Source organism: Arvicola amphibius, chromosome 10, assembly GCF_903992535.2.
Source record: "Arvicola amphibius chromosome 10, mArvAmp1.2, whole genome shotgun sequence".
Lineage (NCBI taxonomy): Eukaryota > Metazoa > Chordata > Mammalia > Rodentia > Cricetidae > Arvicola > Arvicola amphibius.
This window is the reverse complement of record NC_052056.1, coordinates 45264495-45290745: the sequence shown is the minus strand read 5'-3', so window position 1 is coordinate 45290745 and position 26251 is coordinate 45264495. Positions and strand designations below refer to the sequence as shown.

Genomic DNA, 26251 nt, shown 5'->3' with positions numbered 1-26251 from the left:
TTAGGAATTTTTATATAAATTCTTGTAGAATGAACTTAAAGATCAAAATAACATCTTGGGGATTTTAGAGACTTTTCCAGAGATTCCTTACCTAGACACCAGAACATTCCAGAACAGAGAAACAAACATAAAAGCCCCTATCCAGGTTAACCGGAGTTTGGGTTGGCATAGCTAGGAATATGATAATTCTTCACATCTTCAGCTGAAGGTTTTTCAATGTGCTCTGGCCACATTTTAATAAGCTTGCATAAGTTGACTAGATCATTGAAGGTGTGGTAACTATTTGATAATAATATCGAGCAGCAAGGAACGCCAGCAAACACGCAAGTAGCATAGTCACTTGGTCTGCCTAATTCAAAGGCCACGGTCTGTGTAACAAATGACTCTTCAGTACTGACCCACATTCTGAGAAAAGCAATGGTAGCTGACTTCCTCACTGTGCAGCCAGCATGAAGTGACCTAACATAGACCCACATGATGTAGCGTCCTTTCCCGATCAATTATGATGCACCGTCCACAGATATGCATGCCATATCTTCATACAGCGGGCAGTTCAGCAGGCCTGTTTGCAGTAGTAGCATTGCCACAGAGAGGCGGGCAGGGTATTGCACTGTGGCATTAAGACTGCTGTAATATTACCAGGAGATGGGAATTTTTAGCTCCCTGTATTCTCATGAAACCACTGCAGTGTATATAGTCTACAAATAATCCACTCTTTTTTTGTTGTTTTTTTGAGACAGGGGTTTTTTGTAGTTTTGGAGTCTGTCCTGGAACTAGCTCTTGTAGACCAGGCTGGCCTTGAACTCACAGAGATCCTCCTGCCTCTGCCTCCCGAGTGCTGGGATTAAAGGCGTGCACCACCACCGCCCAACCCTCAAATAATCCACTCTTGAGGAAACTTGTGCAGGGCACAACTGTACCATAACCAAGAGAAAGGACGTTTAAAGAAGCCAGAAAGAAAATTTATTCCCAGCCATCTTAAATCCCTCTGTTTCTACCACGGACTCTGTCATGTTGGTTTCTTTTCTGTTCTTCATTCTGTTGAGAAAGTCAGAATTAATATAATACTGTAAGAAGGCAGAGCCCACAGAATTTAAACTCAACATGAGAAGGCCTCACAAGGCATGTGACCTGGTATTTAACCAAAATCAAGAATGTCAGGGTCATTTCAGACTCAAAGAATCCGGATCTGTGTCTTTTTACTTTACAAAAGTTACATTTGTCTCTCTTTAAAAATACACCTCTAGCCGGGCAGTGGTAGCACCTTTAATCCCAGCACTCGGGAGGCAGAGGCAGGAGGATCTCTGTGAGTTTGAGGCCAGCCCACTGGTCTACAAGAGCTAGTTCCAGGACAGGCTCCAAAGCTACAGAGAAACCCTGTCTAAAGGAAAAAAAAAGAAAACCTTTAATAAGTTTATTTTATTTATTTAATTTCTTTCAGGGATGGAAGTAAAACCTAGGTTAGGTCAGTGATCTACCACTGAGTGCCATACCTCGAACCAACAGGATTGCTTAATTAATAAAGGAATGGATGTATTGTAAAGGAACCAAACATAGGGCCGAGGAGTATGGGATAGAAAATACAAATGTATTCTGGTTTGCTATTGGCTTTCTAAGCACAGTGAACTAGTACAAGAGACTGCTCTGGAAAACACACAATGAAGGTTCAAAGATGTCTCCCCCCAGCAAGACTAGATTTTTTTTAGTCTCTTGATCCCTCCCTCATTTCCTCCTTTATTTATTTATTTATTTATTTATTTATTTATTTATTTATTTATTTATTTAGAGTGCTCTGTCTGCCTGTATATCTGCATGCCAGAAGAGGGCATCAGATCCCCATTACAGATGGTTGTGAGCCACCATGTGGTTGCTGGGAATTGAACTCAGGATCTCTGGAAGAGCAGCCAGTGCTCTTAAACACTGAGCCGTTTTCTCCAGCTCCCTCACTTCCTCCTTTTAAATCTAACCCAGGGACTTTCAAATGCTAAGTAAATGCTCTCCTGCTGTGCTACATACCCTCCCACATCCCTCCCTCAGCCTGCTCTGTGCTCTCAGTGTCCAAGACTGTACTGTGTCTCCAGCCCTGGAGAAGTGGACTGAGCCCTGCAGCAAAGCTTCCCCTCATCTACAGTTCTGATCCCACCCCTTGGGCCCACAGGGGATGCAGCACTACAGCTGATCTCCAGGGAGACAGGCTAGCTGGCATCCTTCATGCCCATGGGAGGACCTGCTTTCATTACCCTGGCAGCTCCAAGAAGGTGTCTGGTAAACAGGTCCCAAACTTCTTACAGTTTGATGTTTCAACAGCTAAGGAAAATCAGAAATATAGAATAATTCATGCAGGCGATTGTCCTACAGTACTGAACTAAGAGGGCATGTGATATATGTGTGATGTAAGATTAATTAGATTGAAAGGACATTGGAGATAGACTGTAGGTGCTCTGGGATGTAGACCTGGGATGTTGTAAACAGATATTGAGTCATAACTGACAACACCGGGGTGTCTTAGGTCAGTCGGAGGCACACAGCTAAACAGAGGGGCTAATGGTTGTCTTTTCTTGTTCCGACGCAGGGTACCAGTGTGATTAAGTCTCCATAGTCGACAGCGAGAGCCACAGCTCCAGATTTCCCACTTAACTCTAGCTATGAAAGCTAAGACTCTTATATGTATTTACTTATTTGTTCTTGGAAATCGCAATGTTTAATCCTAGAATAAGAGAAATGACTTTTATTGTTGACTTTTATACCCTATGAAACCAAAAATGATAATGAGATTGAAAATGAAGTTAATGGGCAAATAAATATTTATGCTTTTTTGTCTTTTACCTGTTAGGAAAAGGTATATGGCAAAAGAAATGAAATAGCTTTACTTTTCCTACGAACTAAAATAATGATGTATCCTATGTGGGTTAGAAATCGCAGAGGGCAAGCAGACAGATCTGCGGCAGGTCTGTTTGTTTAGTTAGCTCCTAGTGCTGTGCAGTTCTAGCCACTAGTGGGAGTAGGAAGGGGCCTCTGGGATTTTGTGCTGTGTGCTTGGGAGATGATATAACCGGTTGTTAGATACACTAGTTCTTGGATATGGTGTTGATCCTTGACCATACTTTCTTACTTTGATATTTCATTAAGTTCCTCTTTGAAAATGTTTCTCACCTGTGTATACTCATTTTCTTATTAGCTGGTCTAATTGGTGGTTTTATTTTAAAAATGAAAAAAAATATTTTCTGAAATATGTAACTAAAATTAAAGCCTATATATTTTCTTTAAACAACTGTGATTTTAATAATCCTAACTAATATACATAGAATAGAGGAGATGTAAATACTGGGTATTTGATTTAGAAAGAGAAAGGGGAAAAAGATGAAGCAGGAGAATTTAAAAAAGTGCTTAGAATTCAAATTATGTCTTTCTTTTTTGCTCTAAAACATTTAAGAATAAAAACATTTGCATCTTGAAACACTGTATTCAGATGATAACTAGCATAGAAGAAGCTTGAAAGCAGCTTCTAGGTCGCAGTCCAGTGCAGTCTTGATTGTCCCAGGAGCCAAAAGACTCAGTTCTGGCCTGCCTGACTTGTGGTTGTGCTCAGAATTTTCACAGCTAACTTCTGCTACTTAAAAGTGGGGCTGAGTCTTAGCGCAGCTCTGGTGTATTTGGCACACATAGGAGTAGCTAATGGTGTGCTACATATTTTGTCAAAAGTGGCCCCACAGGATTAATTAGTGTGTTTGTGATGTACTTTGGTGAGTTTGGGGGAAAGCTGCCCTTCAGTCACATTGTGTCCTAGGGCAAGCACAGCCCACACTCAAACCTATAAAGTCTATGCTATGTTTTACTCAATGGCCTAAACACAGAATGAAGTTGCCTATCAGTTTCATAGTTTTTAAGAAACTTAATTCTAAACCTGGTGCTGGTGGCACATGCCTTTAATCCCAGCACTGGGGAGGCAGAGACAGGTGGCTCTCAGTGAGTTCAAGGCCAGCCTGGTCTACAAAGAGAGTTCCAGAACAACCAGAGCTGTCACACAGAGAAACCCTGTCTTGAAAAACCAAAACAAGAAGAAAGGGGGGGGGGGAGAAAGTTAATTCTATTTGAAAATTTATATATATATATATATGCACACACAGAGCACTATTTTATAAATTGAGGTATCTTCTAATATTTTCACATTTAACAGGAGTTAATATTTCTTGCAATAGGAGAAGGGGGCTGTTTAACTTAAATGAACATTTTAGTAACACTGTCTAGAAATGCTGGATACAGTGTTGTAAACTGTGTGTGAACGTGTGTGTTTGGTATGTGAATATGTGTGTGGGTGTACACACTTGGTTATATAGGTATGAAGGCCATGGGTTGATGTTGGGTGGTTTCCTTAGCTGTTTTCTATGTTAGTATATGTTTTTAGATTTAAACTACATTTTTGGAGATTTATTTATTATTATTTTTTAAATGATGGTTTGAATTTTTGTTTGTTTTGTTGGTTTTGGTTTTTTTGTTTTTGTTTTTGTTTTTTGAGACAGGGTTTCACTGTAGCTTTGGAGGCTGTCCTGGAACTAGCTCTTGTAGACCAGGCTGACCTTGAGCTCACAGAGATCCACCTGACTCTGCCTCCTGAGTGCTGGGATTAAAGGTGTGCACCACCACTGCCCGGCTAAATGGTGGTTCTTTATGCATGTAAAATTATATAAATGAAAATGGCTAGGATAAAATAAAATGAGGTCTCTTGGTATGCCAATATATGGAACTGATGGCTGCGCAAGGTGAGTATACTTAATGCCACTAGACTTTTCTTTCCTCTTTTTAAAATTAAGTCTACTTATCAGCCACAGTTCCTCCTCCCTCCCTTATTTTTTTATGTGTGTGAGTGTTTTGCCTGCATGCATGTCTGTGTACCATGTTTATGCAGTGCCCGAGAGGACAGAAGAGGGCATCAGATGGAACTGGAGTTGTAGAGGGTTGTTTGTGCCACCATGAGGGTACTGGGACTCAAGCCCTGGTTCCCTAGAAAACCAGCCAGTGCTCTTAATTGCTGAGCCACCTTTCTGGCCCAGATTTAAGTTTTAAAATTTCATTTATTTTGCACATGCATACATGTATATTTGTGGGCACGTGTGCCGTAGTGTGTGTAGTCAAAGGATAACTTGCATGAGTCTCTTCTATTTTTGTGGGACTTAGGAATCAAACTCAGATCATTAGACTCAGTGGCAAGTGCTTTACCCCCGAGCCATCTTGCTGGCCCTCTACCTTATGTTTTGAGCCAGGGTCTCTCTCTCTGGACCTGGAGCTCACTATTTTTGTTAGATGGCCCCAGGACGCCCCATGACGCCCCAGGACCTGCAGTTCTCTTCCCTAACTCCCTAAGGTTGGGGTTACACGTGCGTGCTGTTGCACCTGGCTGCGTATACCCGGATGTGGGTGATCTGAAGGCCTCAAGCTTACGCAGCACACGGTCCCTCTGAGACATTTCCCTGGCCTCGTTACAACATGTTCATGTTTCTCTGGGGTTACAAAATAGAAGAAGAAGTACTGAAGGGCTAAAATAAAGAATGAAAGCATCACTAGACTTGTAGGCATGTGGGCTAGTGCCACGGCAGCCCTGAACGGTGTGCTGATCTAACGCCACGGTAGCCCCGAGCAGTGTGCTGATCTAATGGTGACGCGGGCTTGGAGATGATCCCTTGACCTTCCATCGGTGAGGTCCGAGAATGCTTCAGAAGGGCATGACACCGGAAGGAAGAGTCGTCTCTTCTGTGAAACGTTGGCAAGGAAGGAAATCTACGTCTTCAAACTGAAAACAAAGAAACTTGTCTAGCTAAGCCTGGGTGGGAGTGAGTTTCACCCAAGAGTTTGGGAATTGAATGTAATACTCCACGAGTGAGCAGAAGGAAAATTGATAAATGACGTACTGGGGTTTCAAAACTTATAGGCTACAGCTATGGAGTGGTGGAGGAGATTGTAGCTCGGTGGGGAGCATTAGATTTGCTATGCAGACCTGAAAAAAAATGAATCTCCAAGTAAGGACTTAACAGAAATAGATAAAAACATAAATGGGTAATATATTTTCAAGCACTAGTCAGATTTGAAAACCAACAAATCCGAGGGCTAGATGGAAAACACATGTTCATTGAAATAAGGATTAAATGGTGAAGTGGGAAATCGAAGCTGAAGAAAGAGTTGAACTGTGTGCATCACTCAGATTGTATCACTGACAAAGAGAGCAGCTGTAGACATTAGGGGACAATGGACATGAACTAGACATTAAAGGGAGTTTCAGAAGATGGGATGGACATGGAAGATAACAAGGGATTTGAGAATCAGGAGGCTCAACGAACCTTCCAAAGAGCAACTTAAAGAGTATGTGAGCAGAGTCGTTATGCCATGAGTGGCTAATGTACACAGCAAATGAATGACGGCAAAGATGCTCTTGTTCATTCAATCGAGTGTCTTTGATATGTATCATGCTCTAAGTGAACCAGATGGTACCCCAAGCACCCTAGAGGTTACAGTTGGAGAGCAAGATGGCTATTTTACAGATAAACAAATGCGTCATGTTATGTCAGGCAGTGATAAAGCTATGCAAACAATAAAAGAAATCAACAAACACAGAAAATCAAAGGGAAGGAGAAGTAACACTAGCTAAGAGGCCCAAGCAGCTGCACTGAGAAGGCCCTAATGGTGGAGGCAGGAGACAGTGAACAGAATCATTTGAGGAGCAAAGGGGATGGTTTTCCAGCTTCAGGAAATCCATTGGTACCTACACTTAGGTATACATACTCCTCTTCCAATAATTAAAAATAAGTTGCTAGGTGTGGTGGCTCATGCCTTTAATCCCAGTACTCAAGAGGCAGAGGCAGGCAGACTTCTGTGAGTTCGAGGCCAGCCTGGTCTACAGAGTGAGTTCCAGGACAGCCAGAGCTGGGTAGAAACCTCTTCCCTGCAAATTTAGTGGCAGAAACCTGACTGGCACACTGGCTTTTAGATTTTGGTTCTGATCTTCCAGTGTTAAATTTGACATGTAGTTGTCCAAAGAAATAAAGGACCGGGAGAGGAAAAATTCATAACTTATTAAAACCTTATCTCTTTAAGGATGCCCATGTTACCATTAAAAAATATCTTTTGAGGGCTTGGAAAGGAAAAAAAAATCAGTTGTCACCAATGGAGTGTCATTGCGCATTTCAACCACACTCCAGAGCAGGCCCTGTGCCCAGGTGTAGTCGGCCCCACAAAACTGTTGTGGAGTACCCACCAGAGAAGACTACTCAGACAGGGTTTCCTTAGGGTGTCGGGGATCCCAGTGTGTCTCCAAGCCTTCCTTAGGGTGTCGGGGATCCCAGTGTGTCTCGAGCCTTCCCTAGGGTGTCAGGGATCCCAGTGTCTCCGAGCCTTCCTTAGGGTGAGCTTCTAAGCGTAAACACCCTGTCCTGGGTTGACACACTTCAGTTAGCAAGCACAGTCAGCTAGAAGCCGACCTACAGAAGCCAGAAGGCAAGGGTAGTCATTTAGAGACTGCCCCAGAACTGTGGACTTTGGTGGATTAGGTCTTTGTTTTTATTTTGGCAGGTGGTGCTGTCTGCATGCTGAGTTTTATGGCTTGTATGACATACTTCCATCATGGAGTCAGTTATGCTAAGTAAGGTCTGGGGGTTCTGATACAAAAAAACTGACTCCGTTTTTTTGTGCTCTTTTTGTTTTATTTAGTTTCGTTTTGGTACTTGTTTGCCTGTTTTGTTTTTTGTTTCTTTGTTTGACTTTCTTTTAGGTTTGTTTGTTTTTTGAGAGAGAGAAAACATGAAGTTGGGTGAGTAGGAAAGTAGAAAGGATTAAAAAAAGAGTTGGGGAGGGGAAAGAATAAGATCAAAATAATTCTATAAAAATCTTTTGGGTAGAAACTTGGCTAATGAGAAATCATCATAAGAAAAAAGTTTACTTTGTGTAGCTATACTGAGACCATGGACAAGCTCATTTATGAAGAAGATAAAGAAAAGAGTAAGTCTCAGTTCCAGAAGCTAGCAGGGTCTGCAGGCTGAGGGTCCCCGGCCAGTGAGACCACAGTGTGGGGTCCTGCTTGTTTATCCTGTATCTGTGGCCAAGCAGAAGGACAGGGGAGCAAATGAGTTTTGTAAGAACTCAACTGTCTTGTAATTAACCCACTCAATGACAACAGTACCAGAACACTCGGGAGTGTTCTCTCTTGCACTATTGTGCTGGAGAGTGTGTGTGTGGGGGGGGGTGTTTGTTTGTTTAGTGCTGGGCATTGAACCAGGTCATTACATAAACTAAGCAAATGCTGTATCATGAAACGATATCCCCAGCCCTGGAAATTAACTTGCCTCTGTGTGTGTGTGTGTGTGTGTGTGTGTGCTCGCGCACGCACCAACACCCCAGAACACTTCGTAAAGCCTTGATGGTTTCACTGAGAAATCTTAAAATATTTAAAAATTAAGTACTAGTTCTGCATAATCTTTTCCAACATTTTAGATTTAAAAAGAACAAATCTCAATTCATTGTGTGAATCAAGTTTTTCTACCCTTACAGTGTTTTATCTCAAGTTGAGGAAGTTCCTTTGTGTTGACGCCTTGGGGTGCGTTGGCTTGTTGTAAGGACAAGCTGGCACTGGACTGTGTCACATATTAGCTCCGCATCAAGTGAAAGCCATGATGTTTTTCTTCTTTTTAGCTGATCAATACCGTGGATCACATTGATAAACTTTTGCCTATTAAGACAGTCATGGGTCCCTGGGTCATGCTGTATTACTCATTTTTTTTCATATTGCCGAAGGGTATTTGTTCACACTTTAAGGGTTTTTGCATCTTTACTCCTGAGGCTATTTTTCTATCATTTTCTGTCTTTGTAATATTTCTTATCAGTTTTGATATTAGAGTAATACTTGCTTCACACAAGGAATTGAGATTTGCTCTTTTCTAATTTAATATTTGGAAAGGATTGTGCAGAACTGGAACTGAGTTTTTAAACATTGATGATTTCTCCAGTGAAACCATCTAGGACTAGAGATTTCTGTTTTGGGAAATTTGAAATTATATATTAAATTTCCTTGTAGGTTGTGGGCCAACTTAAATGAACTATTTCATAATAAGTAAGCTGTAGTAGTTGGCATATTTTGGGGAACCAGGGAGTTCCTCCAAGGTGATATATTTATATCTTATAGGGGTATGTGGATTTCCCCTTATTTCCTTTGAGCTCTGTAGTGTCTACAGTGTTATCCTCTTTTTAATAATTAATAATTCATATATTCTCTCTCTTTGCTTTTCTTTATCAGTCTTGATAGAAGTCTGCCCACTTAGTTGGGTATATTAAAAGAATGATGTCTTTCTCATTTATATGTCCTATTGTTTTTTTGTGTGTGTGTATGTGTTTCAATAAAAAATTATTCTTTTCTTTACTATATTTTTTAACTTAAAAATGTATTTTTCCTCTTCAGAGTTCTTGAGCATGGCATTTAGATCATTCTAGGCCTTTGCTTTTCCCCCTTTCATCCTAACCTCTGTTATGTAGTCTGATTATACTAATACATAGGATACAGTTAGACTTAAAACAGATATTTTATTGTCTGTTGCTCATGTTTCATATTATATTTGCTCCTCTACGCTCCATTTTTTATTTGTTTGTCAAATATTTTATGATGGAGGATTCTTATTGGTTAATAAAGAAACTGCCTTGGCTTTTTGATAGGGCAGGATTTAGATAGGTGGCATAGACAGAACAGAATGCTGGGAAGAAGGGAAGTGAGGCAGATGCCTCAAGCAGTCGCCATGAAGCCAGCCACCAGGTCAGACATGCTGAATCTTTCCCAGTAGGACACCACCTTGTGGTGCTACACACATTACTAAATATGGGTTAAAGCAAGATGTGAGAATTAGCTAATAAGAGGCTGAAACTAATGGGCCAGGCAGTGTTTAAATGAATACAGTTTGTGTGTTGTTATTTCGGGGCATAAGCTAGTCAGGTGGTCAGGAGCCGGGTGGGAATGCAGCTCGCCTCATCACTACAACTTTAGGCTTTTATTTTAATTTTGATTTTAATTTTAAAATTACACACACACTTAAATATTTTAAGTTGTACATGTGTGTGCATGAGCATGTGTGTGTGTGTGTGTGTGTGTGTGTGTGTGTGTGTGTAAGCTTGTATGTGGAGGCCAGAGGACTATGGGACTCTGTTTTCTCCTTCCACCTTTTGGGTCCTGGATATTGAGCGCAGGTCATTAAAATTAGAGATAAGTACCTTTACCCTGCTCTTGTGTTCTGTAGCTGTGACACCACCATGACCAAAAATGGCTTTGGGACAAAAGGTTTTATTTGACTTCTACTTCCAGGTAACAGTTCATCATTGAGGTCAGGAACTCAAGCAGGAGCTCAACGCAGAAACCATGAAAAGCAGTTTGCTGCCCTGCCCACTGGCTCAGGCTCAGCTTAGCTTTCTTAAAACCACGGGGCCACCTGATTGGGAGCAGCGCTGCCCACAGTGGATTGGGCTCTCCAGCATCAATTCATAATCAAGCTAGTCCTTCACAGACAGACGTGCCCGCAGGCCAGTTTAGTCTAGGCAATACCTCAATTGAGGCTTTCATCTCAGGCGGCTCTAAACTGTCAAGTTGGCAGTTGAAGCTAGGAAAACCCCTAAATTCATCAAGCATGGTTTTCGTTAGTTCTTTGAACAGTTGGCTGATCATTTCTTTGATGTCCTAAACTCTTAAATCCAATGCCCAGAACCATCAAAGGTTGTTTTTATTGCCTGATGACTTTCTCTTTCCTGCTGCTCCTCCTGTTTTATAATCTTTATTGCCAGTTGGATAATTCTGATAGTGTTAGTGATACTGGAGATAAGAGGGTTGTCTCCAGTGGGCTCAGTTCTTGAGGCCTGCTACAAAGAATTCACCAGAGACAGGTAGATAGTAGCAAGCAAAGTAAGAAAATGGAGCAGGAGGAGGGAGAACATGAGAAAGAAAGTCAGGGCTGTGAGGAAACCTTCATCTGGCGATGGATGGAGGTAGAGACAGAGCCACACATTGGTGCATTGAACTAAGTGCCCAAGGTCCAAATGAGGAGCAGAAGGAGGGAAAACATGAGCAAGGAAGTCTAGACTGCGAGGGGTCCGCCCATCCACTGAGATGGTGGGGCTGATCTATTCGGAGCTTACCAAGCCCAGCTGGACTGGGACTGAAAAAGCATGAGATAAAACCAGTCTCCCTGAACATGGCGGACAATGAGGGCTGCTGAGAAGCCAAGGACAATGGCATGGGATTTGGACCCTACTACACATACTGGCTTTGGGGGGCCTGGCCTGTTTGGATGCTCACCTTCCTAGACCTGGATGGAGGGGGGAGGAACTTGGACTTCCCACATGGCAGGGAACCCTTACTGCTCTCTGGACAGGAGAGGGAGGGGAAGTGGAGGAGGGAGGGGGTAAATGGGAGGTGGGGAGGAGGCAGAAATTTTTACTAAATAAAAAAAAAAGAAAGAAAGAAAAATGAGCTTCAGAGGAGAAGGCAGGTTTGAAGGTGCTGTTTCACGAAAGAGCCGCGCTTTTCTGTGTATAATTTGTCCGCTGCGTGTAGTTCTACATAGAATTTCATGTGGTGTGTGTTATAATATATATGTATGTGTGTACATGTATATATGTATATACACCCACCATTTGGGGTGAGATTTAGTAGCAGTACGAGCCCTGGATTGTCTGCGGAGACTCTGGAGGCCTCTGCACTGTGCTTGTATGGGTGGCGTGAACCACTTGGGGTCCGCCTCAGCTGGGGAGCCCAGCATTCCTCTTTTCCAGAGCGCCTTTTCCACATCAGTTTTGTAAGGCTGTGTGTGAGGCCTTCCGGGCCTTGCTCTCTGCCCTATTCACCTGCCTCATAAGCATTCTGGATTCTGATTGCATTCTCCCTGCCCAAAGGCTTGTCATTGTTGATTGTATTAGTTTACTTAAGAACTCAGCGTAAACCTGGATTTGTCCGATGGTATATGGGAACGAATATCTCTGCGGTATTTATCAATGTTTTTCTTTTCTTTTTAAGGCTGACTTTCTAGGAGTCACCCTATATATTGGTCAGTGCTTACTAAATGGTGAGCTCAAATGCAAAGGTCCAGAAAGTCTTTTCTTCTACTGACAGACCCGTGTGTAATTAGGTAATGTGGCCAAAGTTCAAGCTCCTCTCAATTGTCCCAGTTTCTATGGCTTCTCATATCTCTCATGTCACTAGGCAGGAATATGTGGGCAGCTCAGGCCATCTCTGGTATCTGCTTGCTCACAGATCTGCAGCTCTGTTTGGTCAGGACAGTGTCAAGACCACATGGCCTCATTTCCTTCTAGATCTTTCCACCAAGGCCCTTGCTAATCTCCACTTGGCTCGTTCCAGTTGGGATCATATCCTCAGTCTGCCCAGATGACTTTAGGGTTTTCCCTTTTACTTCAAACACAGCTTTTCTGCTTTCTCCACGTCAGCCACACCTCCTCTGTCAACACAGCTGCCAGCTTGCATGGCCTGTCCTGCATTCACAGAACTATTGCACTGATGGCTTTGGAAATGTTTGTGTTCCTTTCATATAAGGATACAATGTTGACAGAAAGTAAACGATTTTTAAGTTTCATCTTGAATGTGTTTTCTAAGCAATTTCAAGTGGAAGTAAACAGAAATCTAATCTTTTTATTGTTTCAGATCTCGAGTTCCACCTATAAAGACAGGAATGAAGAGTACAAACAACAGTTCACACACCTGCCCGACTCCGAGAAACTGATAGCAGGTACTCAGAGTCCCCCAGATGCAGAAAAGCGCAACAAACGACAATACGGAGGGACAGCTTGGGCTTTGTGCGGGAGGGACTACCTTAAGGAAAAGTCCCACCACTACTTACAGTTTTGTAAGGAAAGCCGCGTCCTGTTTACAGTTAGACAAGCTAAGCCAAGTCTAGGTAGGGGAGCAGTGATTTCTGACCTCTGAGATACTATGTACGAAGAAGAAGTGTGCCCTTATGGTTTCTCCCGGTACTTCCATATACGACTTGTAAGGAATATTTAGATTTGATACTCATCATATAGTAACTCTGCTGAGAAAAAATATACTCTTCAACAAGTGTACTGACAGAGCGATTTAATAAGGATGTTCTAGGAATACATTTAGGAATAAGCCATTATTCATGTTATGGTTCATGTTGAGTTTTTGTATATAGTAGACTTTGGGGTAGCAAGTTTAGTCATTTCCGCTACAGAAATGCTTTATTGTTTGTATTTGTGTATGTACATACAAATATGTAAGTACATTGGCATATAGGTGTACATGTGTGTGGAAGCCAGGGCCAATGTTGAATGTCTTCAAATCAGTTCACCCTGTGTTTTGAGACTGGGTCTTTTTTTAAACCTGAAGCTCATCAGTTGATTACATTCCTTCTGTCTTCTTCCCCGTCGCTAAGATCCCAAGTACATCACCATACTCAACTTCAAATTTTAAAAATTGAACTTAACTTTATTACTTTTGTGTGTATAGGCATTTGCCTGCATGTGTATCTTGTGCTGTGCTGTGTGTGTGTGTGTGTGTGTGTGTGTGTGTGTGCACGTGCATGCCATCTGAGGCCAAAAGAGGGCATTGTATCCCTTAGAACTGGAGTTACAGATGAATATGAGTCACCATGTAGGTGCTAGGGATCGAACCTGGGTCCTCAGGAAGAGTAGCCAGTTCTCTTAACCTCAGAGCCCTTGCTCCGGACCTCACATCCAGATTTGTATGACTTCTGGGGAATGAAATCAGGTCTGAGGTACCTAGGTTGGTTTCAAACTCAGTATGTATCTGAGTATGATTTTGAATGCCACACCTTCCAAGTGCTGTGACCAAAGACAATTGTCACCACACCCAGCAGAAGAAATATATTCTTATGATAAAAAATTTAAAAACGAAATTGACAGAAAAGTGGTGGTAGGGTATGGAAGGGTTTAGAGGGAACAGAGAGGTAGTTGTCTCTTCATTATAATGGAATGTTAATTGTTAAAGACAATTTTAACTCTTTTGCTGTGTTTCCAATGTTTCCTGCTAGCCTCCCACTTAAAACCAAATGCTTTTCATAGAAATAATTCTAAAATGTGTCCTTTTCATTCTGACCTTGCTTTATTTTGTTGAGGCAGGGTGTTGCTATGTACTCCTAGTTGGCCTGGAACAGCTGGCCTTAAACTTGGAGATATCCTCCTGCCTCTACCTCCCCAGTACTAGGATTACAGGTGTGTTACCACCATGCATGGTGATTTGTACCTTTTTGAAAGATATTAATTTTATTGTGTAGTGAATACTCATTGTAAAACTGGAAAGCCACCTAGGAAAATGCAGAGAAAAAGAGTGACCCTTCTATCTGTATAATTTGGCTACTAGTGTTTTGTCTTTTATGCATTTTTTTCAGTGTGTGTTTTTTTTAAAGTTACATATTTGCATTTTTTCTGACTGGTACAATAAACATGTTTACTGTAGATATTTCAGAAACTGATACAAAGGGGAGAGTGGTTGACCCAGGAACTTTTGTGGTGTTGGGATGGTTCTGTATGGAGTTTGGGTGGTGGTTACATGAGTGTTCATGGATCACAAGGCATCAGGGTGGTGGTTACATGAGTGTTCATTGGTTACATGGTATCAGGGTGGTGGTTACATGAGTGTTCATTGGTTACATGGTATCAGGGTGGTGGTTACATGAATGTTCCTGGGTCACATCTTTGTTGAGGAACTTGGTTGCTTAACATTTTTAATAATACCAATGTATCAGGGACATGTCAGTATAGAATGCTAATCATGACGATGAAACTGAGTCTTTAATGGTGCAATGATTCCATCAAGAGGGGGTTGGCATATGTAGTTGCCTGTTGTGTGATGTTTTACTCTTTTAGCTTTTTGGGGGGCCTGCAACCCAGCTCCCAAACAAATCACATGGAGGCTTATTCTTAGTTATAAACATCTGGCTTTGGCTTGGCTTGTTTCTTGTCAGCTTTTCTTAACTTGTATTAGCCCCTCTGCCTTTTGGCTCTGGGTTTTTCCCATTCTCTTACTTCTGTAAATTTTACTCTTACTCCCAAGTATATTTAGGTAATTTCTATGCTCACTAAAAATTTAAGTTTCAGAAGGTTAGGGGCTGGAGGGATGGCTCTGTTGATGAAGCATTTGCTGAAGAAATGCAAGGACCTGAGTCTGAAACCTAGAACCCATCCACATAAAAGCCATGTGTGGTGATTGCCCTCCCTTCTGTGACCCCAGCAAGGGGGGCAGGGACAGACAAAGCAGTGAAGCTCATGGCCAGTTTTCCTAGATCAATCGATGAACCCCAGGTTCAGTGAGAGACCCTATTTCAAAAAATAAAACAGCTCAGTATTTAAGAGCATGGGCTGCTCTTTCAGAGGATCCAGGGTTCAACTTCCAGCACCCACATAGCTACTCAGAACTGTCTCCAGGACATCTGACCCCCTCCTACAGACATGCATGCAGGTAAAACACCAACGCACATACAATAAAAATAAAAAATACAGGGGCTGGAAATTAGTCATTTGGATTTGATGAAAGTCATTAGTGACTGAAGAAGAAGAAGGGGCAGCAACAGTGGCAGCAGCTATGATCTAGGGAGCCGAGTAGTAAAGTTACGGTCTACTCAGCTCTTACTCTCCATACTAATGCCAGAAGAGAGTTTTTGAAATATTTTAACTGACCCCTGATTATTGATAAAACTAACTTAGCCAACGTTATTCCCTGCCTAGCATCTAATACTGATGGGTAAAGTACTAGCGTCACCGATGAGAACATTTCCAGATGTGTACATGCTAATTAACCAACATTTGGTGTTGGACACTGGTAACCCTATTTTAAGGGCTTATGACCTGCTTTGATAGATGTAGTTCTTGTGTTTAGATTGTTAGTCTATTTATCTTAAACATAAGTGCGAGATTACAGCTATTCTAACTATCCTGTAGAAAAATCTTCCCGTCCAAGTACTAACTGGGTCCAGCCCTGCTTAGCTGTGCAATCAAGTGCATTTGTGGTGGCATGGCCATAAACTTCTTTGAAACTTTTCAAACGTCTGCATTAACATGACTTTTTTTTTTTTACTCTTCATATTCATTTGAGTCTTCTCTTTTTCTCTACTAATCTCGAGCTAAGAAATCTTTATTAAAATCTATAACTACATTTGAGCCAGTAATTCCACCTGTAGGAAAATGATACAATGAGACACATCAATACCCTTGATGCTTCCAGCTCACCATGAACATAGCTAGAGGGGGCGGGGCTAGGGTGTGGGAAAGGGAACCAGATGTTGTAGTGCACACCTTTAATCCTGGCATTTAGGAGGCAGAGGCTGGTGGATTTCTGTGAGTTTGAAGACAGCCTGGGATACACAGACCAAAAAAAGAAAATAAAAAGATAAAAGGGAATTGGGCATGTATTGGAACTTATTGAAACCTATGTTTTATGTGCATGTGTGTTTTATCTGCATGTATGTCACCATGTGTGTGCAGAGGTCAAAAAAGGGTTTCATATCTGTTTGGTGTTATACTCTTTTTTGGGGGGGTTCCCACCACCCAGCTCCCAAATAAATCACACTCAGAGGCTTATCCTTAGAATTGAATGCCTGGCCTTAGCGTGTCTTGTTTCTTGCCACTTAAATAATCCCGACTACCTCTTGCCTCTGGGCTTTTATCTTTCTGTATTTCTGAATACTTTTCTTCTTTCTCTGTGGTTTGCTGTGTAGATGGGTGACTGGCCTCTGGTGTCCTCCTCTCCCTGTTCTCTTCTTCCACCTCTTCCTTGTTTTTTATTCTATTTATATTCTCTGCCTGCCAGCCCTGCCTATCCTTGCTCCTGCCACGTTATTGGCTGTTCAGCTCTTTATTAGACCATCAGGTGTTTTAGACAGGCAAAGAATCACAGCTTCACAGAGTTAAACAAATGCAGCATAAAAGCAACACCCCTTAAAATAACATTTCCTTAAAAAATCCTCTCAAATTGGGGTTAATTGCTTTCTGGGTACTGGGAACAGAACCCAGGTCCTCTGCAAGAACAACGAGTACTCGTAACCCCTGAGCCATCTCTCCAGCCCCATGCCCCTTAGCTTTTATTAGTCAGAAGTGTATCCAGTCTGCCCACATGTTTTCACAGGTAGTTGTAGTCAACTTTGAAGTAACAGATGACCCAAATTACACATTGGAAAAACTTATTTTCTTTCTTTTCATATTTTAAAAGTTGTTTTACAATGATGACAACTTATGCTGGAGAGGTTGTGGGGAAAAGGGAACACTTCTGCATTGCTGGTGGGAATGCAAGCTGGTACAACCCCTTTGGATGTCAGTGTGGGGATTTCTCAGAAAATTAGGAAACAACCTTCCTCAAGACCGAGCAATACCACTTTTGGGTATATATCCAAAGGATGCTCAATTGTGCCACAAGGACATGTGCTCAACTATGTTCATAGCAGCATTGTTTGTCATAGCCAGAACCTGGAAACAACCTAAATGCCCCTCTATCGAAGAATGGATAAGTAAAATGTGGTACATTACACAATGGAGTACTACACAGCAGAAAAAAATAACGATAGCTTGAATTTTGCAGGAAAATGGATGGAGTTAGAAAACATTATTTTGAGTGAGGTAACCCAGACACAGAAAGACAATTATCACATGTACTCACTCATAGGTGGTTTTTAAACATAAAGCAAAGAAAGCCAGCCTAAAAACCACAATCTCAGAGAACTTAGACAACAATGTGGACTAAGAGAGACTTACATAGATCTAATCTACATGGGAAGTAGAAAGTAGAAAAAGACAAGATCTCCTGAGTAAATTGGGAGCATGGCAACCTGAGGGAGGACTGAAGGGGGGAGGGGAGAGACAGGGAGGGGAGCAGAGAAAAACATAGAGCTCAATAAATATCAATAAAATTTTTTTAAAAAAAGTTGTTTTAGCCTTGGAATGATGTGGGTCGGAGTGTCAGGATAAGGCTAGGCTGGTGTGAGGGAGACTGTACATGGGATGAATATGAACTATGTAGTCTATGGCCAAGAATGCAGGACAAGACTGAACAGTTGGAATGGTTTCCCTCTCGAGGCATCTACCCAGTTTACCCAAGAGCACGCTTGTGTGTGGGCAAGTGGAAAGAGGCATGTTGATGGACCTGTCTCACAGGTCACCCTCTAGCCAATGACAAAACACCAAGATAATCAGCTTGGAAGAGAATGGAAGAATTAGCTTTGACTCCTGGTTTCAGATGTTCCCATCTGTGGTTCACGTCGCCACTGCTTTGGGGCTTGTGTTGAAGCAGTTAATTATTGCAGGGTCTGTGTAGTGGGGTAGTGGATGAAGCCGCCACATCACAGTGACCCGATTTCATCCCAATAGACTGCTCCCCTCCCCCAGTTCACGGGTTCTGTCACCTCTAAGTAGTGCTGCAGGTCCGGAACTGAGTCTTGAACATACGGCCTTTGGATGACACCATCCTCCCATTCTTGCTTGCTGAAAGGAGACTTCTACACTGTGACACTAACACACACCAGAGGCTGCACTATTTCATGTGGCCCCAACATTTCTGTTTCTCTTATATTAAAGCTGGGGGGCTGGTGCTGCAAGGGTTTGGAGAGGAGGTGAGGGTGGCTAAGGTCTGCCTCAGGAGCCTGTCAGTTACTGCATGCCTGTCCCTGTTGCAAACTCATCTCTGTGCACGGGTAGGGAATGAGAATGCCCTCTGCTGCAGCCTTCTCTTATCCATTTTGGAGCCCAGGCTCCATTCATTTATTTTATATGAGGGTTTATTCCTTGGCATCTGCTTCCTGTCTTCTTAAACAGTACACAATCTTTGAGTCCGCTAATGTACCTCCCTACCCTACCCTCAGCCCTCCCTTAAATTTAATTGATTAAATGTCGTCTTTGTCATCTCAAAAGATGTTTGTAGAAGGGGAAGGAAATAAGCACATGTCTAGCTAATATCCCTTCCAACTTACACCACTTATATGCATTGCTTTTTTTTTTTTAAAAGAATGGTATGCATACTTTTACTCTTTAAAAGACTTGTTTGGGAGACTTCTTTTTTGTTGATGTTATTGCTCAAAATTTATCTTGAGTGCTCTGATTATCTAGGTGAACAGGACTGAGGTATAAACAGGATAATGTTGTATTGAGGACATATAATTCAGTACAAAGTCTGTTGCCAATTCAGAATACCTCTCCACAAAGGCAGGATAATACATTTTTAAAACAACAATTTGTTATTGATTAAAGATAAACTAAAATGTGAGCCAGCCATGGTGATCCATGTGTGCAAGTCTAGCATTTGGAGGCAGAGGACACCAAGTTTCAGGCTGGCCTATGACACATAATGGGTGCGCCACAAATTTGAGCCACTTAGACCCTGTCTGAAAACGACAACAAAACTCAGGAAGTGGTGTGTGTGAGATCACAGAACTGATAGTCAGGCAGATACAATTGGTTAGAAATTGCTTCCAAAGTTTAGATATAGCTGCATGCTGAAGATGCCTTCAGTGGGTAGAGTGCTCACCTCATGGGTTCTGTCCTCAGTACCAGATAAACTGGGTGTGGCCGTACCACACCAGTGATTCCAGCACTGGAGGGGTGGAGGCAGGGGATTAGGGTTCAAGGTCATCGTGAGTTTGAGGTCAGTTTAGCTAGGCTATATGAGAACCTGTGTGAAATGAAGGAAGAAAGGGAAGGAGAAAAGGAGGGAATGAGGGAGGGGGGAAAGGAGAGAGAAAAAAGAAGAAAGGATGACCAGTCCCGAAATAAACCACCATGTGTCACATTTAATTCATCTCAACTTTACCTAGTAATTAGGGAAGCCAGCAGGGACAGCGAGTGGGTAAGATCCACTGGAAGGGTAAACACACCTTCTGACGGGTGGTTTAGTGACAGGAAGCCAGTGAAGTTAGGCTCTCGGCTTCCTGGATGACTCCTGGGTCCCAGAAGAAACTTCCCCGGGCTGTGAAGCTGGCAAGAAGCCTGTTTAGCTTTTTGAAAAGATTCAAATCACCTTCAAGGATCAGGAAAAGAACTGACAAGTTATAAGAAGAAAATGGTCTAAGAAAAACCAGAGGAATGTCCATCTCCCTGTCCTCCCAGAGAGAAGCAGATTATTTTCTTTTTCAATTTATATTTATTCTTTAGATGCTACAAGTAAAAAGCCAACAAAATAAAAAAGAAGAGGTTTTTTATTGTAATTTAAATACCAAATCTAAAAGCAATCTTTAAAATTTGTTTTAAGGAATCTTTTTTTACGTCTTACTAGACTAGGTCTGCATTACTGTGTGTTTAGGGACCGTTGTGGCAAAATGGAATATTTGGAACCCTGTATTTCCTGACATTATATGTTTTTTTTGTTTGTTTTATTTTTATAACCTGGGAATTGTGGTACACTCCTTTAGTATGAACACTTAGAAGGAATAGGAAGCAGATCTCTGTGAGTTCCAGGCCAGCTTGGTCTACAGACTGAGTTTCAGGCCAGCCAGAGCTACATAGTGAGACCCTGTCTCTAAAACAAACATGCAAGAAAAAGCAAAGGAAGAATAAAAGAAAAAGAAAAGGCACATTATCCTAATTACTGCCTCTCATATGGACAGTGTGCCTAAGTTCTAAGTAGTAGGACAGAGAATACATTTAACTTATTTAAATATGTATATACTATTCAATGTATATGATAGTGACTCACTCTTGGATTCCCTTACTGCTTCATTCTATATCATTTGTTTTATTGTTGTTACTAAAATAAATCTTTAGACGTCAGAGCCACTTGACAGTGCTGTAATTGATCCTGTTACCGCTAGCAGATCGAATCTAGATGTGTCAAAGGGACCTAAGGAGCTCGGTTAATTTCTTCATCATTACTAACAGCTTTCTAGCAAACCATTTATAAAGTTACAAAGTCCCCAACAACCATCTTTGATAAGCATTATTTTCTAATTCCCTCTGAGGTGAATCCTACTGTTAACTGACCAGGTAGACCGTTACTTTCCAAAATGATGATTACTTTTATAGTAGATATTCATTTGAAAGAAACTAAGTTGGGAGTACAAAAAAAAATGTTTAATTTTTGCTTTTTAAAAGAAAAATGCTTTATCTCTTGTGTGTGATCTAATGTAATGCCTTTGCTATTCTTTATATATTTATTTTCTTTGGCACAATTTGAAGCAATTTTACTGTGGTCTCCATTTATCATGATAGCACACATTTCAGGGAAGCCACATTTAAAAGTTACTGAAAAGTCTGTCAGTGCACACCAAATATTCTTCCGTTAAAATATTTCAGGTATGTAGCTTTCATGTACTTAGTATAAATAGTGCAGGGTGATCTACAGCGCAGCAGGGCCAGCACCACCTGACAGCAGCGAGGTAATCCCCTTGACCTTGCTCCAGGCCTGTTTAAACACAGCTGTGGTGAAAGGCTGGCGCTGTGTGTTAATCACATTCAGGTATTTCTGAAGTCCAAGAACCACTGGATGATAAAAAATATCTCTGTGGTTAAGATAACAATGTCGTGAAGACAACCTTCAACCCAGTCTAACTGGGCTACACCTGCTACCGAGTGAGCAACCCAATCTGCTCAGTGATTCACTGGGAGTTTTTGTTTGGTGGCTTCTCCAGGTTTTGTTTTTGTTCCTTGTTTGTTTTTACTTTTCCCGAAGGAAGCATTATGAAAGGTTGACTACCTTGTTCAGTTTTTAGTTTTCAGTGTTTGTTTAGAATTTTAGCACAACTGAGGTTAAATAGTTTGAGAATAGTTTGAGGCTTATTCAATTTTTGTTGAATTTTGTTTGTTTTGTCTAAAGCAGAATCTCATGATGTAACCCTGGCTGTCCTGTAACTCCTTATGTTAGGCTGGCCTCGAACTCACAGAGATCCATCTGCCTCTGCCTCCTGAGTGCTAGGATTAAAGGTGTGTGCCACTGTGCCTGACAACTTTCATTTTAAAATAAAAAATTACCTTTGCAGTTTTAAAATGTAGCAGTTATCGTAATCACCTTATAGAAACTCTTCGTATCTTGTCTTGTCAGCAGTTTGGCCCTATAGTTCAAATGAGGCACGGAGCAGGATCTGAACTATAGGTGTTATCTGTGCTTGTTGGTTTTTGCCAACTCAGCATAAACTGAGTCACCTGGGAGAGGGGCCCTAGTCTCTGTCACACTGGCGTGTGGAAATGTCTATGGGCATTTTCTTGATTCATGATTGAGGTGACAGTGTTTAGCTCCCTGTGAGCGGTGCTAACCCTGGGCAGGTGGTTCTGGGTTGGCTAAGAAAGCAAACTGAGCAAACCATGGGAAGTGAGCCGGTGAAGAGTGCTCTTGCATGGTTTCTGCTCCAGGTCCCGCCGTGATGATAGCCATTGACAGGGAAGTGCAGCCAAACAAGCCCCTTCTCTTCTCCCAAGTTTCTTGGCACTATAGTGTTTATCCCAACCAGAAGCAAACTAGTCCTTGTTTCCTCTTCAGTTGCTAAGACAAAATATCCTGATGAAAGCAACCAAAGAAAAAGGATTGGTTTGAGTTCACAGTTCCGGTTGTTATCCATCATGATGAGGGAGCTGTTTACAACACATCTGTAGTCAGGACCAAGAGTGATGAATGCATGCTTGCTTTTGCTCAGTACTCTCTCTCACACACGGTCTAGTCTTCCCACCTTAATTATTAATGTAAGCAAGATATTTCTCTAAAACCTGACCACAGGCCAATCCAGTCTCTCATTGAGACTCTTAGGTAATTCTAGACTGTAAGTTGTCAATTAAAACTATCACAACTTTTTATTATTAACTTGTTTGGTAGGCAATAACATATTTTCTTCCTCCTTCTCCTCTTTCTTCTGTCTTAATGGAAGACTTGATTTTATAAGATTTTAGTGTTGATGTAGACAGGATCATCCTTGAAACTGAATTAAATTATATACAGGAGTGTGTGTGTGTGTGTGTGTGTGTGTGTGTGTGTTTTGCTGGGGATGTAATCCAGGGCTTTGTGGGTGCTAAACACACATGTTAGTATATATCTCTAGCTTCATTCAGTTTTCTGATCATTCTCTTATTCTTATCCAACTTCTAATCAATTCTATCATGAATTCCCTATTAGTACTATTTCCTAAATGTCTCTCAATCTTAATCTTTCTGGTCTGAGTCATCCTCAACTTTCCCCAAGACTTGTAGTTGATTTACCAGAATCTGGGGCAGAAGCCCAGAGTAAATGTGTGTGTTGACGTGAGCATAGCCATCTCAAGGACCCCAGTGCTTCATGAATCTCATGATTCATGAGAATGGCAAAGTCTTCCCCTGGTCCAAGAAGAGTGTTGATGAAAGATTGGCCTTTAGCTAAAACAGTGTATGCAGAAAATATCAGCCACAGCTGCTTCTTTCCCAATGACTGCTCCCCTACAGAAACCCACCAAGATTAAAAACTAGTATCCTTGTTCAGCTGCACATAATAACCCTGCCTCACAATTCAGATGCATAAAATAAAAGAGATGTTTCCAGGCTGGTGCATCTCCATCAAAGTGTGTGACCTGCCCAACCCCAACTTTTCCGTATGTGTTGTTTCTTTATTCCCTTTTACCCCAGTTAGCTCCATCTCTAAGGTTGTGCAAGGACACAGCAGAAACTCATTTTTACAGCCTGCATAGAGTGGCGCTTAAAAACATAGATTTCACAATGTTCCTTCCACCTGAAGCTCATGAGTAGCGTCTCCTGGTTCATTTTTCATTCTATAATGAATTACGAGACCTTTCAGGACCCATCTTCCCCAGATTCTTTTAGTACCCTGCCCCTCCCCCTTCCTTTCTCTTTTGAGTCAGGGTCACCTTATATATCCCTGGCTATCCCGGAACTCACAGGGATCTGTCTGTCCTGCCTTCTGAGTGCTGGGATTAAAGGTATTTGTCACCATACCTAGCTAGTCTTTCTTAGCACTTGTTGGCAGAGGCTGCTCATTCATTTCCAGCTGCTCAGAGCTGAAATAATCACACAGAAATTTGTACTAATTGCACTACTGTTTGGCCAATAGCTTAAGTGTATTTCTGGGTAACTCTTATATCTTAAACCAACCCATTTCCATTAATCTATGTATTGCCACGTGGCTGTGACTTACCAGCAATATTCCGATGAGCTCCAATGGAGGCATCTGTCTCCTGCAGGCGGCTACATGGTTTTTCTCTAACTCCATCTACTCTCTCTCTCTCTCTCTCTCTCTCTCTCTCTCTCTCTCCATACATACATAATATATATATATATATATATATATATATATTTTATATGTGTGAGTGTGTGTATATTTAACCTGGCTATATTCTGTTAAGTTATTGGCTGAAAACAGCTTATTTATTCACTAACCAAAAAAAGCAACACATATACAGAAGGACTTCCCACGCCATTTCTCCTTTGTAATGATTCAGCCACACAACATGGCTGACACTTTTGGGAGTCATGGCACCAATGAAATTACCTGGTGTGAGTGAGAAGGAAACACGGAACACGCAACAAACCCACTTAGGAGTTTGTGGTGGGGGGGGGAGCAGTGTAGAAGCCTGGTGAAGGTTGGTGAAGGTGGTGAAGCAGAGAGAGAGAGAGAGGACTGAAAATGGTGCCTCCATCTTTTAAGGGCTGCCTATCGCATGCACACAGGGGGATGGTGCGGTTATGTCATAAGCAGATGATAGAGTTCACGCATGTGTGCAAGGGCTCATGCAGCTGTGTCATACATAGATGATGCAACCATGCTGCTGCACGTGGGTCATGCGGGGTCCTTTAAGATTCCCAGGGCATTAGGCACTTCTTCCTGATGGCTTGTCTGTACATGTGAGGCCCTGGAACCTGGAAGTGTTAGCCATGTTGTGTGGCTGAATCATTATATCCATTTCTTTTTTAATAAAAAGGAAGGTTTTAATTTAATTTAGTTATTATTATTATTATTATTATTATTATTATTATTTTTTCGAGACAGGGTTTCTCTGTAGCTTTGGAGCCTGTCCTGGAACTAGCTCTTGTAGACCAGGCTGGTCACGAACCCACAGAGATCTGCCTGCCTCTGCCTCCCAGGTGCTGGGATTAAAGGCATATGCCACCACCACCCGGCTTGGATTCTTTTCTTAAGAACACTCACTTAGTGTTCTTATTTAGGGAACACTTATTTAGGGAAGTCATTCCTTATAATGTCCTTTCCGTACCTTCCCCCAATGTGCATGATTCTTGTTCTGTGTTTTTGTCATTTTCTCTGTGCTTTAGTCATTAAAGTAGTTTTTGTATTTGCTGATGGTTGATCTTCATTGTCGACCTGACTGGATTTGGAATCTCCTAGGAGGCACATCTCTGGGTAGGTTTGTGAGCGAAATTCCAGGAGCTTTAACTGGGTTGGAAAATCCTGAATGTGGATCCCACCCATGAGCTGCACCCTGTGCTAAACAAGAAGGGGGGAGAGCAGCTAGGCACTGGCATTCCCCCTTCTCTGCTTCTCCATCACTGGCCAATCTGCTCCCACCCCTGGCCTTCCCTACAGCTAGGGGCTCCCTAACATGAGGGACTGCTTTCCTGTGGCTGCTGTAAAAAGCCATGACGAAAGCAACTGGGAAGAGAACAGCTTCATTTTGACTCAAGGGTCCATGATGGTGAGGAAGTCGCTGTGGCAGGATTTGAGGTGGCTTGTTATATTGCACTAACAATCAGAAAGAGAGAGTTTTCTCCATTTTATGCAGTCTGGGACCCCAGCCCATGGAGTGGTACTGCCCACATTCATTCGGGGTGGGCCTTTCTTCTTCAGTTAATCTGACTGAGGCAATCCCTCACAGGCACACCTCACAGGACAGAGGCCTACCTCCTGGATGATTCCAGATTCTACCAGGTTGACAATATTAACCATCCCACCTACCTTTCATTACAAAGTTCCATGAGGGTAAGAAATATTTCTAGTGAGCTTAGTGCATAACAAAGTAACTAGTATAGAGCATTTGAATAAATGAATAAGTGAACGAGTGAACAGAGATGACTGTCCACAAGCAGAAGTAGTATAATGTTTATTCAGTTTTCAGATTTTTGTGAATAACCTTCTCATTTTTGTCTGTATAGATTATGCTTGTGCCCTTCAGAGGGATATTTTGCTTCAGGGACGGCTGTACCTTTCAGAAAACTGGCTGTGTTTCTATAGCAACATCTTCAGATGGGAAACTACAGTAAGATATGTTTGCATTTGATTTGTTGATAGAAATAATTGCATAGTCAGAAATACACACAGTACTCTTAAAAGTAGGATAAT

At 41.8% G+C, this 26251-nt stretch overlaps 1 protein-coding gene across 2 annotated transcripts in view; it reads left to right on the top strand.

Annotated features, from left to right (window-relative positions):
- Gramd1c (GRAM domain containing 1C) overlaps window positions 1-26251 on the top strand; it is an 84959-nt gene that overhangs the window by 6909 nt on the left and 51799 nt on the right. Inside the window, exons 2-4 of one of the 2 annotated variants that reach the window (XM_038345921.2) lie at window positions 12032-12143; window positions 12674-12758; window positions 26065-26168. Coding sequence is in view for 1 of the 2 variants with exons in the window: in XM_038345920.2 (XP_038201848.1) it covers window positions 12674-12758; window positions 26065-26168 (189 nt within the window). In the remaining variant the exon portion in view is untranslated. The remainder of the gene's footprint in view (window positions 1-12031; window positions 12144-12673; window positions 12759-26064; window positions 26169-26251) is intronic. The other variant, XM_038345920.2, reaches the window with a different exon arrangement.